The sequence below is a fragment of the Podarcis liolepis genome (genome assembly GCF_965112155.1).
Source record: "Podarcis liolepis genome assembly, chromosome: 12".
In the NCBI taxonomy this organism is placed as follows: Eukaryota; Metazoa; Chordata; class Lepidosauria; order Squamata; family Lacertidae; genus Podarcis; species Podarcis liolepis.
Window position 1 is genome coordinate 35750822 of NC_139563.1, and position 19339 is coordinate 35770160.

A 19339-nucleotide genomic window follows, 5' to 3' on the forward strand; every position below is an offset into this window, starting at 1 on the left:
TTTCCCCAGAATTGCTTATCTAAGGAATAAAACGAACAGAAGTGTCTCATTTGAAGGGCCTGCTTACCTGGGCCTGCAGATTGAGCAAGTTCTAGTGTGCGTCATATTCAGGGTTTCTTTCCAACTTAATTAAGCCTGTGTGCATTCTTACACTCCATGAAATCTGTATTTTTTCTGATCTGTGCTGTGGCATGGGATTTCTATGGCATGTTCTTTCATTCGCCTCATTAATCTGGAGAGCGCGCAGATGTTACAGCAAACCGTTGAGGATTTTTGCCTGGCAAAATGTACAATGGTGATATCCTGGGGCGAGTATAAATATGACGCATCAGGCTTCCAACTGCCTACTTGGAAGGCAGACTGCAATGGAATTTTAAAAACCGAAACACAAAACACCAGGATGTGTGATGGTATTTGAGATGTAAAATTTATTAACATCTAACTAAACTAGTTACAGGGGATCAAATACATAATATGATACACAGTAAGATGAGCCAGAACTTTTATAGCAAGTTCATGGTATAAAAAGAAAAAACAAAGAAAACTGGAAGACAATAATATTGCAACAGTGAAAACACCCATTGTATAATGATACAGTCCATCAGCAGGTTAAAGTAAGTACCTTCCCAATCCAAATGAGATTATCATTTGAACAATGAAATATTTGTAGCAATCAAGCGTTCATGTGAAGTAGAATAACCTCTGAACAGTAACTTGAAAACCAAAATGTTAAAGGATCAGCCTGATTCTGAAATGATAACAATTTCACCTAGTTTCTACTGAAGGAGGCCAGGATTGTTGTTGGTTTTTGTGTGTGTGTTTTTTGCAAGGAGTCTAACAAGATCGTGTGGAAAAAATCAAAACAATATTAAAGAATTTGGAAATATATTAATGTGGCAGCTAAATAGGGAGAAAAGTAGAGAAGAGCGATAGCTTTATTGTCCTTAGATTTAGGTGAAAAAATAGTTGCTTTAAGTAAAAAAAGATATGCAGTAATACTGATTATGTTTTATTGACAAGAGAAAGCTAGCTTATTTTCCTTCTTTATTTCCCAAAGACCTTCAGTATGGAGAGACCATCCAATCCACCTTCTTCACAGCACCCTAAACTGTTATTTTTCTCCTTCCAACTACTTCAGACGGTTTAGAGAATACAAGAAATTCCCTTATATATTTTTCCCAAACAAAAACAACTTTCACTGTTCTGTATATTTATGTATTATAGGGTAACAGAGAACAGAAAAAAAAATGTAGACCAGTAGAAAAAGCAGCTAATTTTACTCATCCAATATATCAAATCTGCACCAGCCCCAAACTGAGGAGATTCGGTGCTTGGTACATTTGAACCAAGCATAGAATGAACATGACAAAATAATGACAAAGGTGGAACAATTTAATTCAAAAATAAGAGTTGGGATAGATGGATACATGATTGCACCCCACCTGATTGTAGCCATGGTCAGTTAGCATACCCCAGACAAGGTTACCAATGATATGGTCTTATCCTGGCACTAGGGTGCCCTATTTCTCAAAAGGAAACCCTCTATTTGAAGGACTGTCAGATTCAAGTCTGGTTTATAGATTTAGGAACCACAAGAAGGGAGAGCAGAGAAGACCTTGAAGTTGCTTATCAACGATTAATACCTGGACAGCAGGATAGCTCACCTGGTCACAGTCTTCTCCACTATAAGATGTACTGACTTTCTAATTAAATTATAGTACTTATTTCTAAATTTGCATAACCAAATCTGTATCATCTTTAAACTCGTTCCTTTAGTGATGCAATGCAATGGTGGTTCTGCCCGGAGCAAGCTAGAGTAATTCTGGCCCCGGATAGTTGCTTCAACTTGTCCTGCCCCAGCAGACATTTTGCAGAGAAAGTTCCTTTGGATCCAACCTCATATACTTGTACGTATGTTATTATTGGCTCCTTCCTTGATGTCCTTCCACTGGCAGGTGAAAACTGTTTTATTCCTCCAGTTCTTTTGGGAATTGACTGCATATAAGGAAACAGTGATGTACTGTGTCCCCTCCTCCCACTGCCTGCATTTTAATGGATACAGTTTCAACATAGTTTAACTGCTTTTTAACCATAACCTTTAATATGCTTTTAGCTATATGTGTGCTTCATTTGTATTTAATTTTTGTGATTCCCAGTTATGGGAGAAAGGTGGGATATAAATATAGTGCTAATAATATTAATAATAATAATAATAATAATAATAATAATAATAATAATAATGGTATCTAGATGTATGTTTAATTGATAAGATACTAAGGGTGCTTCCAGATGGTAGTTTGTGGTATCAAAAACAGAAAAGAACTAAAAAAAAAAAAAAACCCTTAGCAGCCTAATAGAATAGTCTGAAGCTTCCACCCCTGGTTTGGTGCTTCATTGCTTCTTAAATTGTGGTGCCCAGAATCGGACACAGTATTCCAGGTGTGGTCTGACCATAGCAGAAGAGAGTGCGGCTAATGCTTTCCTTGATCTGCTGTTCCTCCTGCGCCAATGCTGCAAATCAGTGTGGAGCAGCTGAAACCAGCAAGGAAACAGACAGCCCTGCCAGTGCCAGAGTGCAGTTGTCAGGTACCTGACAGAAACCTTCCACTTGTAAGTGCCCTCAAATAATATCAGCTATGTATAGAATGAGTTGGTATGGAGATGCAGCCAGGTCCCAGCAATTGCTGAAGCAATTGCCTTTCCTCTTCCGTGGCACGTAAATCATGCAGGTTTACACCTAATTACACCTTTAGAGTGAATTACAGTAATCGAATTGTTTAGGTGGTGATTGCAGGTAATAATATGAACATGCAAAATTTCAGTGGAGTGGGACCAGTCCAATTACATAACTGGATCCGAATGGCTAAGACAACACAAAGTGATGTGTGCATGCCCTTGCACCACACTTGAGTATCCTCCCCCAAATATTGGAAAACCAGGCTGCCTAATATCCAGAATTACGTACTATGGTGGTGGTGATCATTGGCATATTTACCTGCCACGTTTTGCTCTAGTGAGGTGGGCTGGTAATTCCTCTTACCATATGCATATACTCAGGAGAATAAGAGGTGATCAGGCTGGAAATATTTAAAAGATCACAAAAATACGTGATTAAACCCTTAATTTCAATTGCTGCATTCATGGGCTCGGCCCTCCCTTGAAAAAGAAAAGCTATGGGTTTTGCAGAAGATTGGGATGATGTGTGTGTAAAAGGTGAAATTACGGCCCTGTGTCAATGTGATAAATGTCAGATGAAATGATGCTAAGCTATCTGTCATAAGTGATGCAATGTGTGTGATGAACTGGCCATATGCCTGTTTCATCATGCATCCAGTTCCCCATTCTATGTATGTGAAATCGAGAAAACAGCGAAATGAACATGCTGACCCACAGGGCGTGCAAATCTTTCTTTTTAAAAACCAAAACAAAATCTAGCAAACAAAAATTGAAGCAATGCACAGAGCAATGCTCCTTTTCGAATTGGAGCCTAGAGTTCTATCCCAGCATTAACTGACTAATGCACGCATTACGGTAAGCTCTTGGCTCATGAACAATGATTGCATCTGTTTCTTTAAAAGCTGCATTAAATGTTTTGGTTTTTTAAAAACTGCATTTCAACTGTACAAAGCAATAAAAGACAAAAGGAAACAAGCGTTTCCAAGGACAGCAGCAGCTAAGCATCCAAAGCAGTAACATTTCTGAAAGTGCAAGGCAAAATTAAATACCTAAATATTAACTGACTGTAAGCACGGAATATGATTTATGCCAGAGATGATATACAAATAAATGGATTGTAAATGAAAGAGTGAACCTGTCCAAAATGGAACAAACTTTGTCTGGAAAATAATTACATTTTTTAGAAGGAATTGTCCCAAAGAAAATTACAAGTTACAAGAAATCTCAATTAGTGCAAAAAATATATAATGTGTGATATTGCCAAATAGTGAGCCCCCGCAAGTGAATTGCTATGTGGATGCAAGGGCGTGGGGAAGAAAAGTTAGAATAACTGTCATTGCTTTATATGAATGAAAAACTAGGTATGTTATCTCCATATTGATCTAGGGTCCCAAACTCACACTGGGACTCTAGTATAGGAGGGGGGACATTACCGGTTACCAGATGTCCCCGTTTCCCGGGGAAAGTCCCCAGATTTATAAATCAGTCCCCTGACAAAATCAATCTATTTAGTAGGGAATTGAAAAGTGTCCCCGGATTCATTGAAAAAAATCTGGTAACCTTATTTACCTCGCTCTCCATAATCCTAATCTGAACTGCCCACACCAGGAACTTGCCTATAAAAAAGAGCTTCCATTGAGATGAATGAGAACATTTTTTTCTTATGCACATCGCTGGTGTGGACCGCCCAGATCCTAACCAGGACTGTAGCAGGGGGCAACGGCTGAAAGCCTTGAACCCTCAATGCTAAGGTCCTAGTTCAGAGTCGGCACCCCACACTACCAATTTGTATAAAAAACAACACCACCATTGCAGTTAAGGGCACAAATATGGGGTGAACATAGTGCCCAGTTAGACCCTGAGTGTTTAATGAGGCAGCAAGCAATTGTTGTGCTGAGTGACAGACATGATCTTATTGTAATGGAAGATCTTATAAATAAATGAATGGAAAAGTTATTAACTGATGTCTGAGGGGTTCTCGCCACCCCCACTTCAGTTGGAAAGTTTATGCAGTTTTGCTAAAATCTGGTTTCCCTTGAGACTGCTTAGGCATATATAAATGGGAGAGTTCAGAAGGTCATTAACGTTTTCTATTTCGCCACTCCATCAATGTGCATCTGCAGAACAAGCTGGTAAACTACGTTAGCTTTAGTTTTGTACGGTGGTGTGCTTGTGCCGTTGCGAACGCTCATCCTCATGCATCTTGTGTCTAGCTAAATTAGTTGTGATCTAGTTGTGCGCTATACAGTTTGCAGGAAAAAACCTGCCTGAACCTGTTTGCTTATTAGAAGGAACAGCTCTAAACCAGGTGGGACAAAATGCTTGTATGGAGCTGCTCCCTTTGCCACAAGTGATTTGGGGCAGCTCACGCAGGGAAAAGCTCCGCACGCATATTCAAATTAATGTATTTTACTTCTGTTCACAGCACTTGGATGCAAGACATGTACTACATACTAAGATGAAGAAAGAATGCTTTACTAATTTACAGAAAGTACCATTCAACACTGTAATCCAGGACCACTCTCCCACCAGTTTGTAGGCAATGGACCTGAAAGCTTATAGAAGTATGTGTTTCAGACTCTAATTTTCTGCACACACGTTTCCTGTTTAGCATGATATTATATTAAAACTGTGATTTAACAAAAGAAAAACAAACAAGACTGCCACCTACATTCCAAAGTGCTGTTTTGTCTACTTTGGATTCCTTCTTCAACATGCTAAAGATGCTCATGAAGATATTAGAATACATAGAGAGGATATAGGAAAAACATAACCATTTTAGTGCAAGACAAATATTTACCTTAAAACACTAAACAGGTAAAGGAAGATCATATATTCCATACATTGTATCTAAGGCAGATGGTTTTTTTTTTTAATAATACAAGATAATAAATGTGCTGCTCAGAAGAGGTAGAAAATACCGAAATCTTATTTCAGAAAACACCTGTCTCTTAACCACATTTAGCTACTTTGCAAATAGTTAAAAAGGAGGGCTTTTAAAAAAATTGTCTAGCAGGATCTTCTTATTAAAAACAAACCAGAATCGTGAAATAAAGAGTCCATGCTCTGTAAAGATATCGCCAGCCCCAAAGAAAACCGTGTTTCTTTTCCATTTGGTCATTATTTTTTTACCCACAAGCTCTGTTTAGGAGTACCACTAAATTGCATTTAACCAAATGGTACTTTCTAGGAAAAGGTAGCTGCTCGCAACAAACAGCTTTTCTATTGGATTTTAATATGAATTAAGCCATCGCTAACTTTGGTTGGACTGTGCCTCAAAAGTTCAGTCTACACAGCATGATTCATATATGCCAACTGTACAAATCTGGGACACATTCCACTTGGAACTTCCACTGTGCGAGCCCTGCTGAAGTCTGCGGTGGTCCAGCTTCCGTAAAGGTCAACAAGGCATAAGAGAAGTTCCTAGGTGTCTGTGTCCTTTTGCTTGCTTGTAAGGCAGTAGAACCATCAATGCTACTACCGCTTAGTACTACTTTCTTGGAATGGGTTAGCTAATGGAATAAAAAGAACAGGAGCAATCCAGACCGCCAGCAGGCTGCAATGGAAGGGCTAAACAGAGCAGTGAAGACCGACCGCTGCATCCCAGAGCCCAATGGCAGCTAGGGTAGGGACAACAACCATTTTGCTTCCTTATTATACCAGCTCCAGGCTGGTACAGCAGAGAGGCCCAGATTGGGCCCGTTTCCACAAGTAACTGGTGGCTGGACTGGCTGAGGATCCAAGCAAACTTTAGCTTATGCAGCTCTGCTCCCGATTTGGGGATATATAGCAGCTACTGCCAGCAGGGATTCCACAGGAGTGCCTTCCGCTCATCCACAGTTGAGGTGGGTGCAGCTAGCCGCTCCATGGTAGCAGTGCCCAGCACAGCTAGGCAGAACTGGGTGAAGAAACATCGCCATCTCATCCAACCCCGATTGGTGGCATTATGCATTGATCTGCCCATGTGCTCAAAAACAAAGCAAATCCAAACCACAAAAAAGATTCCCAAAAGATCAGTAACTGAGATGGAATCTCAGGCAAGAGACAGAAACACACTCACTCTGGCTTTGGTTAGCTTACTGACATCTTGTGGGGTGGGATCAGCTGCCTCCATTCAGTTACTGTAGTGCGGCTGAAGGTTCCTGGCCAATACTGTTTATCACAGAACTCAATAAGGCATTAAATCTGAACTTGCATCATCCTTTGGAAAAAATAGTGTTAAAGCTTCTCTCCTCCCCACCCCACCCCACCCTTTCAGAGATAACATTCAACAATCATTTATTAAATATATATGTCAAGAAAATTAGAGTTTTTTGTACATTCAAATAAATCATGGTTACTATCAAAATAGCAAAAGACAAACAGAGTAACACAAATGTGCTTGTCAAAAATCTAAATCAAGCAGGAGTCTAGAAGGTTATGGTGATACGCAGCATTTCCATTCTTATAATCAGAGAAACAGCAGCTACAATGTCCTTTTCGTTTGTTTTTGTTTTTTCACCATAAGACAGCATTATCCACCTTGGAAAAGCCAGGGTTTTTTCTAAGTTCTAGATAAGTTCCATTGCTGACCCAGGAGTCATCTTCAGATTTCCTGTCAAACAATCAACAGAGCTTTTTTTTATTCTCCTGTGAAACATGTATGTTTTATGCCACTCAGTGTGGCATTCATATTCCTCCCACACCCCATTTAATCATCAGAACCACCCTGCAAAGTAAGACTAGACATCTAACCAGCTTCAGGTTGAGTGAGGATTTTAACTGGAATTTCCCTGGTCTGAGTCTGACATTTCACACACTCAGCAGTGGCTAATGATGAATAATTATGCTTCCCTAAAAGTGGTAGCAGTTGGCAGATCAAGCTATATTGCCAAAACTGAACTCCTGGGCACAGCTGCCACTGGAGATTTCAGAAGCATGGGAACTGGCTGCAAGTGTAACCCCATCCAGAGTGTAACCCAGATCCACTTCCAGATCAATTGGACCTTTGGATCCACTTCCAGATCAATTGGACCTTTCACACTGCACACCTTTGCCACATCTGCTTCAGTTTATTAATCTCACTGGATCCCACACTATATCTCAAATTCATTTAAGACATACAATGCTTCACCTGGAATACTGAAATGAAGTATAGGGTTGTATATGCTGATGATAAGGTAAAGGTAAAGGGACCCCTGACCATTAGGCCCAGTCGCGGACGACTCTGGGGTTGCGGCGCTCATCTTGCTTTACTGGCTGAGGGAGCTGGCGTACAGCTTCCGGGTCATGTAGCCAGCTTGACTAAGCCACTTCTGGCGAGCCAGAGCAGCGCACGGAAACGCTGTTTATCTTCCCGCCGGAGCGGTACCTATTTATCTACTTGCACTTTGACGTGCTTTCGAACTACTTGGTTGGCAGGAGCAGGGACCGAGGAACGGGAGCTCACCCCATTGCGGGGATTCGAACCACGACCTTCTGATCAGCAAGTCCTAGGCTCTGTGGTTTAACCTACAGCGCCACCCACATCCCTTATGCTGATGATACTTTATGCCAAATCCCTTTCCCCAGAGGTTTCATGTAGATACTGAAAAGCACAGGGGATAAGACTGAATCTTGTGGCACACCACAGAATAAACCTCATGAAGTAGAACAGTAATCCCCTATGATCACCTTCTGATAGCTAGAACTGAAACCACCATCACAGTACAGTGGTACCTCGGAATTCATTCCAGAAGTCTGTTCCGGAAGTCCATTCGACTTCCAAAACGTTCAGAAACCAAGGTGTGGCTTCCGATTGGCTGCAGGAAGCTCCTGTAGCCAATCGGAAGCTGCGGACATTGCGTCCGACGTTCAGGTTCTAAAGAACGTTTGCAAACCGGAACACACACTTCTGGGTTTGCGGTGTTTGGGAGCCAAAATGTTCGACTTGCAAGGCATTCGGGATCCAAGTTACAACTGTATGCCAACTCCCAAACAAGCTAGGCAACTCAAAAATGCCATCATGTATGGCAGTGATGAGGAACCAACGTTTCTGCAGGAAAAATCCATGAGTAGGATATTGGGAGCTGTGTCCTGGACCTTGAGCTGTTATTCAACTCCATCTCCAATCAGCCTCAGCCAACATGGCCAATGGTCATGAATGACTGGAGTTGTAGTCCAACAACATCTAGAGAGCCACAGGATTCCCCATTTATTCCTTGATTCCTCACTTCTCCCAACATGTTTCCGAGTTAGCTTCCAGCCACCCCACCGCAAGAAAACAATTTCTTTGGTTTTCCTAGCCCATTGTTTTAACCACAAGACATAAATAAAATTATGGCTTTAGCAATTAGGTAAGTATTCTGAGAAATGAACCATGAAGTGGGATCTTGTGGATCACTTTCTGTGCCACTCTTCTAGCATATTAGCAGACATTTCAGCAAAAAAATCTGCTATGTTAAAAAAATACCTGAAAAATCTAGGCTGATGCTCCATATTGTTTTCTTCTAGAACTTTCCGCCGCTCTCTCTGTAGCTGCTCAATCCTTTGTTTTTGCATTTCTGCTCCTTCAATATTCCCTTCCTCTAGGAGCCTGCCATAAGCAACGATAAAAGAACAAAGCATTATTGGCATTTTATTTTGTGGCTCCCTTAGCTTAGTATCTGCAAACCATGAAGTAGCTAGAGCTTTTAACCAACAACCAGATAATTGTCCCAGGTTACAGATTGGGAAAACAACCAGTGAACTGATTCTAGAACTCAACAAAAAATGGGAGGGAAGGGACCCTGACATTTCAGAGGCAGGTAATGATCTCTACTCTCTTTTTGTCTTTCCCAAAAAACTGACCAGTAAGAACTGATTTTCCTTGATGATGAGCACAACACATGCACATCCTGCCTCTGAAGGGTACAAGATAAGAAGTGCTGCCTCAGTATGTATTCAGCTACAGGAAACTTAATTATATAATAATAATAATAATAATAATAATAATACCTTTGGTCTGGTCTAAATCGGGTATCAGTAGATGGTAACAGAGGCCTAGTGAGCGGGTCCAATTCATTTAATTCTAATGCAAACTGTGTGAAACCATACCACTGTTCATAATCTTTTGGCATTGGATCTGCAAATAAAAATGGATTTGATTATTTTCTCCAGCCCAAATCTATTCATAATTTCATGACTTAAGAGCAATGATTACATACATAATATCTGTGGCAACACCCCAGTCTCTGAACTCCCTCCATAGGGATGTTTGCCAGGCAAAATTGGTTACGGTAATTTAGACATCAAGAGGACTTCCTACATGTTTTTAACAACAATGGATTTTATGTGTCTCTGTGGTTTTATTCTATGCCACTTTTTAAACCCATTTTTATTTTTTGTTTTCTACTCCCGTTTTGTTTTCAACTGCTCTGCTTTGGTTTGAAGATAACCCTTAACCATGCATTCAGTTGAACTATTTGCCATGGTTGAGCATTATCTGCATATGGCCAATGTCTTAAGTGTGACCTATCTAGACAGTCATTTATAGTGAATTATTATGGATTTCTCCATTACAAGATTCCATCCATAGTATATAGCATGGTAAAGAACTATAGTAAAATGTACTGAAACTTAAGATGTCTAGATTGTGGCAGGTGGCAGTCAATGGAAGAGCATAGGTAGGGAGTGCAAATGCTTTATATGTGCATAAAAAAAAAAATAGTTGATTGGTCACTAACTTGCTCTCCAGATGCACTTTGGCGAAGATGGTGTTCCGCAGTATATATTCTCATGCCATTTCCCAAAAATACGATGTACTACTTTCCCATTTTTGTCCAAAACATTTCCTTCAATCTCATGTACATTGTGATTCCAGTATTTTGTCTGGAGATAAAATGAGCAAAACCAAAATCACTTCAAAAGATCAGAAAAAAATATATGTGAATTAGCTTGCTCCTATAGATATGCCCAGAAATGACTATGTAAGCTTACAACCTCAGGATATTATTCAACATCCTCATTGCCCAGGAAATTCTGTTAGTAAACTTACTGGCTTTTTAAATGAAATGGCACAGACTCTTGAGAACATCCAAGGTAATGTTAATATTACCTTTACAAAAGTAAGTTTGCAGAGACAGCTGTGGTCATTCAGATTCTTGATTATGATCTCCCCATAGTGTTCTATCCACCGCTGTCCACTTAATATATTATGAATGCACGATGTCACCTTATTCCATTCATAATGGTCCTTATAGCTAGGAGAAAACAGAGGACTGTGATTTCATGTTGTAATAAACTATTAGTTAATAAAATCAATGGTTTTACTTAAAACATTCATCTATCTCAAACACCCTGAATATCCAGTTTTGATTCCTTTCAAGACAAACAGAGACAAAGCAAAGAGAGAAAATATCTCACCAAGATAGAAAACTTGCACTTGGGGATAGCAAATTTATTTATCTTATTTAGCAAAATTTATATACCGCTTGATTCTAAGAAAACCTGGTTTGCAAAAATATGAAACATTAGATTTCTCAATAAAAACAGAACAGGTATTTTTAAAAATCCAAAAGATTAATAAAATCAACAGATGCTAAATCGAGGCAAAACACGTGGCTCTGTATTGCCTTTTGAAGCATCTGAATTCTATTGTATTCCTGGAGGAATCCTCCTTAGAACTGACTCATGCTTGTGTCAGTGCAGGAGCACAGGGAATGGCAGTGCAAGTGGGCAGTGGGGTTATGATGAAGGTCACAGCGTGTTCACGTGTTGGGAGTTGTGGTACGTGATGCCCACAACAGTTTTTTAGATTTCCAATTGTGCACATGGTTAGCGACTGCATCTCCTAATCATTACAGCACACTGCCATACACAAAAAGGAATAGGCATGAAAGGAATAGGCATTGCACACGGCATCCACACGGTGGCGCTCTCAGCAAATACTGGGAGTGCTAGCAGAATTTCCCCTTCGGAACTGAACCCCTTATTTTGTATGTAGTTGCTGCCATAAGCTTTAACAACTTTTCAACAGCTGCACAGATCTTCACCATACCAATGAGAAATGGCTTTCCTCAATAAACCTCAATAAAGTGCATTTATAGTTTTCATCAAAATTGGAAAGAAATATACGATAAGCTTGTTTTAAAAAGGGTGAATGGGTCAATTTGTAGCCATTTTAAAACTGATAAACCCGTTGCAATCAGATCAGTCTGAATTTGCCACATTCACAAGCTTTGATCATGGGATGATAAATTGTTGGCTCAACAGGTGAAATTTTTATAAGCGACAGAATGTTGAGCCCATAATGGTATGTCCCAGGTTCAGTCCAAAGCTATCCCTAGTTAAAAGAATTTCTGATAGCAGGTATCTTGTATATATGTTATGCACATAATTCTCTCTCTGTGGCACCCTATGATTTGCTAGGTTATGGAAAGCAAAAAAATATGGAGATTTTTGTGCCAAAGAAGTTTTGACAACCCCAGAGCCGCAAAAAGTGAACTACAGTCTCCATACAATTACAGAACTTACGCTGGCAAAATTACATGTGTTGTACCAACTGGCACAATTTCCATGGATTTCCCCCAGAATTTGTTTTTCCATCTGATATCTGAAATTAAAAAAAATTAAAATAAAAATCAGTAATAAACTAAGTACATCCTTAACACCAAACACAAATTGCTATTGTTGAGCTGAATTGTTTACTAAGTGTTATACTTTAAGCCTGAGACCATCAATAAATTGACAAAGGTATTGAATAGTGGCTGTGTTTGAATGTCATGCTAAACCATGGTTTAGTGGCATGTGGGCAATCACACTAAACATGGAGCTCATGCATTCTCTCTTATGCTCCCAGTCACCCATGAGGATGACTTGGGAAGCTTTTGTGTTCACTTTTAGTTAACTACAGCTTGGTGCAGCCCTGAAACTGTGGCTGACAATAACAATGGTTACTTTAAACAAGAAGCTTCAGAAAACATGGTTGGAAGTGACCTGTTTGAAATGAATCATAACTAAAGCGAACCACACAGACAACACAACAGACTATGGTTCACCCAAATCTGAACAAGCCACACTAAAGAAGGATAGAGGAGTGCATGAGCCTGAAATTTGCTGTGGCTCATTCACTTTGCACAAAACTATGGCTAGTATACATTCCACTGCTCATTTACAGATTTGCAATCAGATGTAACTCTATAGTGAAATCTCGTATTTCACTTATCACAGCTCCTAAGCTTCAAATGGTGCTGAATATAACCAGGGCAAAACTCAGCCTGGTGACTAATAGTTATACTGACTTAAGATCCTTAAAGCAAACATATCATGATTCCTAAATCATGGCAGCTCGTATAACCACAGCATATTTTGCTAGATGCTTTAATTTTTCCTCTTTGGAGATTGGAACCAGACTCTTGTTTTAGACAATGAAGTCATCTGAAACATTTATGACAAGCAGAGAATACAATACTTCAGTGTCCTGAATAGTGGAGGTTTCCAGAAGAATTAAGCATAAGCCAACTGTCCTTGCATTCGTTTCCCTGAGTGCAACCCACTCAGTGCTGCTCAAATGTAAACTCAATAGGGCTTAGCGTGTAGCAGTTTAACTGTGCCCTTGCTTTCAATTCAAATGTTTGGAGAAACAGGCAAGAATTTGTTTTCCTATTGGTTTGTTCAAAAAATGTTGTATTATTACATTGTTTCTCTGTGTTTTTAAAAAGACACACAGACACACACACACACACACACACACACACACACTCCACTTATACAGTGGTACCTCGGGTTAAGTACTTAATTCGTTCCAGAGGTCCGTTCTTAACCTGAAACTGTTCTTAACCTGAAGCACCACTTTAGCTAATGGGGCCTCCTGCTGCCGCCGAAGCACGTTTTCTGTTCTTATCCTGAAACTAAGTTCTTAACCTGAAGCACTATTTCTGGGTTAGTGGAGTCTGTAACCTGAAGCGTATGTAACCTGAGGTACCACTGTATATGCTATTATTGTAGAGTAGTATTGATACCACAGACCAGTTTCAGGTCTATGGCAGCAAGATGATATCAATTGCCTTGCGTGCCCAGCTACAGAGTCCCCTTGCCCGGAAGCACCCGACTAGAGAGGGCTAAATGAATTAACACTACAAATGTGATGCTCCTGGCTGACTGCGCTGCTGCAAGCAGGACCAGCCAAGATAAATAGGTGGGAAGTGGACCTGAGTGAAGCCTGCTTCAGCCAGGTCTACTCCCCAAGCCCTGCCCCCCTGAGATGCCGCAGATTGGCCTACTTGAATTGAGGGTCCTCGTGGGAACCCATGGGCCCGCACACCTTACGAGGGGACGCAGCAACGGCTGCAAAGATGGCATCGTGCAGCAAGGGGACTCGGGTGGAGCCACAACCACCGTTTACTGGGAAGGCAGTAAGCAGCCATTTCTAAAACAGCACCCTCCTCCAAACTGGCTACATCAAGCTGTTTCAATTACAGATGGTTCACTAAATCCTAAGGTCCAAGGATCTTCACCAACCTTATGTCCTCCAGATGTTCTGGGCTACAACTTCCATGATCCCCACCAGCATCGCTGATGGGAGCTACAGCCCAGAACATCTGGAAGACACCAAGTTGGTGAAGGCTGGTTGAGGGTAGCCGAGGTTGAGGATACGTATGTTTGTTATGCCAATGTCTGTGTTTCCCCATAATGCCATACAAACAGATTCTTTGGCACAGGCAGCACAATCTCTGAAGCTGCACTAACATCTGCCACTAACGTTTGAGCTTATAGATTTCCTTCACCTTCAAGTAAAAACTAGAGACAATAAGCTGAAGAGTTACCTTGCCAAAACACAAAGTTATCAGATTCAGCGTGACATGCAGATATAGGTGGGTGATGACTGACCTAAGAGGAAGGGAAAAGTAACCGTTACAGCTACAGTTTTTTTTTTTTTTAATGACTTCCATTCCTCTCTCATGAATTATTTTAATAGTTTCATTTTATTTCCAGCACAGCACTGACCACAAGAGGGAGCTTGTGATAGCAAAACCAGCATTGGATATGGATAACGAAACATTAAAAAAAATGTTTAAAAACAACAACCCAGAACAGCAGGTGTAAAGCGATTAATACTAATTTGTATTCCGTTCCCATTTGAATGGGAAGTTAATGAGGACTGTTAATTTTAAAAAAATTAATAATAAAAACAAGTAAATGTCGGTATATAAACTGTCTTAAATCAAGTCACTTGCAAAGAAATAAAATCCAAAACATAAAATAAATCCAAAAATAAAATAAAAGATAGATATAGGGAAACACAAATACCAGAAAAAGGCAGTTAAACGTCAAGTTTGGTTTCCAGTCAGAGCTATTGTTAGAGAGTGTTATTTAGTACAGGATAAGGATCAGGCCTGAGAAAAAGTGAAGTATTTCCTGTTGAGTAATAATGTGCCCTTTTTAAGTTCATTTCTGTCTCACCTTAGAGAAATATAGTCTCTAGACTGAGAAGTGTTTAATTGGGTTGGAGTGGTTTACGGAAATTTGCTACAGATTTAAATAACGGAAAAGAAACAGTAACATTTCTGAGGTACAAGAAATAGCAACCAAGCTCAGCATAAAGTAACCATACAAGCTAACGTAACCATCTATTTATACTGTAGTCATTTAAAATATAATTAATTTTGCTTTTCACTTTAAAGTGGAACCTGTGCTGTTTTGTATCAAGTTTATGTATAGTTACTGCCAGGAAACTATGGGATATAATTCACTTGCCATCTGGATACACAGGGCAGTGGTAAAAGTAAAATATTTTAGCGAGTGTAAAGAAAACACTAAGGTGCAAGGCACCCACTCTAAAATATATGGATTTGGAGGTGGTTCCTCAAAGTAACCATTCTATTCCACAGCTTTCAACAATCTCAGTTCAAGCTATGTATGCAAAAGTCAACTGAAGCAATTCAGTATAAAATTAACCTACTGCCACATAATCAGAACTAGCAAATTTTTCAGCCTGGACCACAACAGAAAAGTAGTACCTGTTCAGCAAAAAACTGAAAGCCTTTATCTTCTCGGATACATTCGTAGGTTTCTCCAAGCACAGGATTAAAAGGCTTGCTTCCAGCTCTGTAGTAACTGGATGCATAAGCAGATACAGCAAAAGCAGCCACATATACCTACAAACAGAAGACATCAGGTTACGTTGGTCATTAATAAAGGGGTATGTGTCATGTCTTGCTGCATTTTAATTTTTTAAAAATCTGATTTTTGCGGGGAGGATGTTCTGATCTCACACTGACTGCAGACACCATTTTTTCTCCACTTTGCAATTTTAATATTTGCAGATATGTTTCCTGAAATCTGGAACAATATCTTTAGCATGGGAACATGACTCAGTATTTACAGAATGACACTAAAGTTCCTGAATTGCAATAGACTCTAAGAAGAAAACAAAAATTAAATGGCTGTTTTGAACTAAATTCCATTGCAATGAATAAAATGACTACTGGATTTTTATTATGGCTCCATTCTCATTAAAAGCACAATAAGCACCTCCAGATCAGTTCATAGAAATAGCAGAGGTAGACTCCCATGACAAACCATGTCAAAGCTCCATCGAGGGCAGATGGAGCTGTCAGCGTGAATTTTTCTGAATGGCAGCCAGAATGTTTGCTTCTTGCACAGAATGAACGGGGTGCCAAAACAGATTATTGTGCTTTTCATGGGGGGTCCAGGCACCCTGCAGTCATAACACCACCAAATAGCTTCCAGAAGGCAAATACAAAGAAACAGAGGGAAACTTGCTGGTTGTTTTTTAAGTGACAGTTTATACGTTACTGTATCCAACACACTCGGGATTCATCTCAATGGGTGGTGGGATGATGATGAGTAGACAGGGAGAGAAGAGGGAGCAGACTGGGAAGGGGAGGTGTCAGAGGCTGAACAGGTAAGCAGGGTTTAGTGAGCTGGGAGAGTCTGTGGCAGAGAGATGTCCAGAATCCGAGGCAGAAGTTGAAGCAGGCGAGTGGGAAGAGGGAGGCCAAGAGGAAGAGATGAGTCAGGCTGGTGAAAAGGTATGGGTGTCTCCCTGTCCTGCTGTGCCAAGCTCCCCTCACCTCTAGTTTCCCAGAACCAGGAGAGAGATGAAGGGGAAGGAGCAGAGGCAGGCACACAGACACAGCCTTCGATTGCTTGGGAAAAGCCCTGGAGAGGAGGTAAAGGGACCCCTGACCATTAGGTCCAGTCGCAGACGACTCTGGGGTTGCGGCGCTCATCTTGCTTTACTGGCCGAGGGAGCCAGCGTACAGCTTCCGGGTCATGTGGCCAGCATGACTAAGCCACTTCTGGCGAACCAGAGCAGTGCATGGAAACGCCGTTTACCTTCCCGCCAGAGCGATACCTATTTATCTACTCGCACTTGACGTGCTTTCGAACTGCTAGGTTAGCAGGAGCTGGGACTGAACAATGGGAGCTCACCCTGTTGCGGGGATTCGAACCGCCGACCTTCTGATTGGCAACCCCTAAGCTCAGTGGTTTAGACCACAGCGCCACCCGCAGACAAAGACAATTGTGGGAAGGCAGGAATCTCCAGTCTCCGCAACTGCTTCATAGGGGCAAGACCTACCGAAGAAGAGTTCCTGTGCTCATCTCCTGTTTCTTCTGGTCAAGCGTTAACTCCACTTACTTTGTGTGATTTACTGTTGGCCAGCTCGCTCCTGACAGCTGATGCACGAACCATCACATGCCTGCGGACATGCAAAAGAGAACTCACTTTCCTTCTAGAGCTGCCGAGGGACCCAATTTCCTCTTACCATCCTCTCAAACAGGTTGGGCGTACGTGCCGCTTTATCCAACAACTCGCTGTACTCCAATTCCTCGCAGAGGCGCTGCAAAGTGTTCAGCGGTTCGTTCAGCTCCACTGGCATGGCCACCTTGGAGAGGTCTTTCCCAATGTTGTTCCGCAAAATGTTCCAGAGGCTGATGTTACTAGTGTTGGGACACGGAGCCGGCAGACACGTCCTCCGCTTGGAATGGCATTCCAAGCTGTCGTCGGGAACACTGTCTAGAAGACAAGAGGCCAGGATTAAATTTGGCAACATCCCATGGTTAATATCCACACTTTTGCAGTTGTAGCAAACCACAAAGAGGCTTCCTTTCAACACAGTCCTGAAGAGGATGTAGGTTATGCCAAGACGCTGTGGCTTGCCCAAGAGCAACCAGCAAAGTTTCATAGCTTTGAGACTCCTTGCACCAAATTAGCTCTCTATCCCCCCCATCTGTTTCCCTGAAACCGAATTGCTCCCCATTTTAAGCAAGTGTTTAATTTTGCCTGAATTGGGAAGATCATCTCTGTGTATTCAAGTAGGAAATTAGTTTTCAAATTCCAGCACCAACGATGTGCAACGTGGGACCAGTGCAGCTAATTGCCAGCCCAGAACCATGCAGAAGAATCCCAAAGGTGCTGTATGTTTTATCAGCCACACTTTTTAAAAAACAACAACACCCTGCCACATTTTAAGCAGGACTTTTTATTCCAGGGAAAGCATATATGTTTGATAGCTATGGACCAATCTGTTTGCTCTGCCTCCTTTGTGAAGAAAGAGAAAACAACAACCAGTAAATCTAGTGCATAAGTACCAACTCCTAAGGGCTGAGGTCCTTTTGCCCCCCACCCCAATTAAATATTTGAGAGGGCCGGGCCTCCCCAAAGTTGATGGGTATTGCCATTAAAATATTGTGCGTGTGCCAAGCCTTGAGATCCATCTTGGGGGGGGGGGGGCTTACCTGCCCCGCCATATTTTATTGTAGTTGGCACCTCTCGATCAAGCGGAAGGGGAAAGAAATATCACTTCAGCAAGAGGACAGCCTGGAATGGGAACACCTGGGCCTTGTGTGACAAAAGTGGGTAACTGCTGCATGCTTATTGGACGAAGGCCTTGGGGCACAATCCATCCTCACCTAAGTGCTGTGCATTTGGAAGCAAGGTCATGGGAGTCAATGGAGCTATGTTCCTCCCCTCACCCTCTTTGACGTTGTGTGCTGCAGCGCATCAGGCCATTACTAGGGATGAAGGATTTGTGTATGACTGTACAGGCTCCAAAACCTATACAGAGGGGATGGGAAAGGGAGGGCAAGAACCTCTGAGCTCTGTGGTTCTTGTTTTCATTCATATTATGTATTTTGTGCATTTGTATTGTGATTTTATGTTGTGAACCGCCCTGAGACCTGCGGGTATAGGGTGGTATATTACTACTACTACTATTATTATTATTATTATTATTATTATTATTATTATTATACAGGTGGTTTCTCCTACAAGGGAGAGATCACTGTATGCCATTTCACTGTTGCAAAAATAACCCTTTAAAAGGAAACACAATCCTGAACGTGTCTGCATCTTCATTTCTGCACTACAAGTTTCTGGTAAAGAGAAAGCAGAAACCCTCAGGACAGACCACAAAGAAATTTGTAACTCCTACCGAGGGTTTGCCTTTCATTCTCTATGTCGTTACTTAGGTTGTCTTCGGAGATGTTATCACTCACATCACTGGCGTATGAATCATCATCAGATACCTGAGGCGGAAGGAAATATGCTTTCATTTTGATTAAAAGGAACATGCAGAACACCACAGTATTTGGGAAACTGAAAAAGTGGATAAAAAGAGGCCATGAAGTTTGAAATGGATATTGCAACGGCAAAACCCTGTTAGGGACTCTACTTGTGTGTGTCAAGAGCAAAACCAAA

At 41.1% G+C, this 19339-nt stretch overlaps 1 protein-coding gene across 9 annotated transcripts in view; it reads right to left on the reverse strand.

The window, feature by feature from the left end:
- Nucleotides 1–408: 408 nt before the first annotated feature.
- Nucleotides 409–19339, reverse strand: part of OSBPL3 (oxysterol binding protein like 3) — a 99193-nt gene continuing 80262 nt past the window's right edge. For all 9 annotated transcript variants that reach the window (XM_083467941.1, XM_083467938.1, XM_083467940.1 and 6 more), the window contains 10 exons: nt 19074–19167; nt 17406–17656; nt 15633–15770; nt 14439–14502; nt 12148–12226; nt 10730–10874; nt 10359–10503; nt 9631–9757; nt 9107–9229; nt 409–7270 (listed from right to left, as the gene is read on the reverse strand). In XM_083467941.1, the coding sequence (XP_083324067.1) occupies nt 7174–7270; nt 9107–9229; nt 9631–9757; nt 10359–10503; nt 10730–10874; nt 12148–12226; nt 14439–14502; nt 15633–15770; nt 17406–17656; nt 19074–19167 (1263 nt within the window). In that variant the 3' untranslated portion in view covers nt 409–7173. The remainder of the gene's footprint in view (nt 7271–9106; nt 9230–9630; nt 9758–10358; nt 10504–10729; nt 10875–12147; nt 12227–14438; nt 14503–15632; nt 15771–17405; nt 17657–19073; nt 19168–19339) is intronic.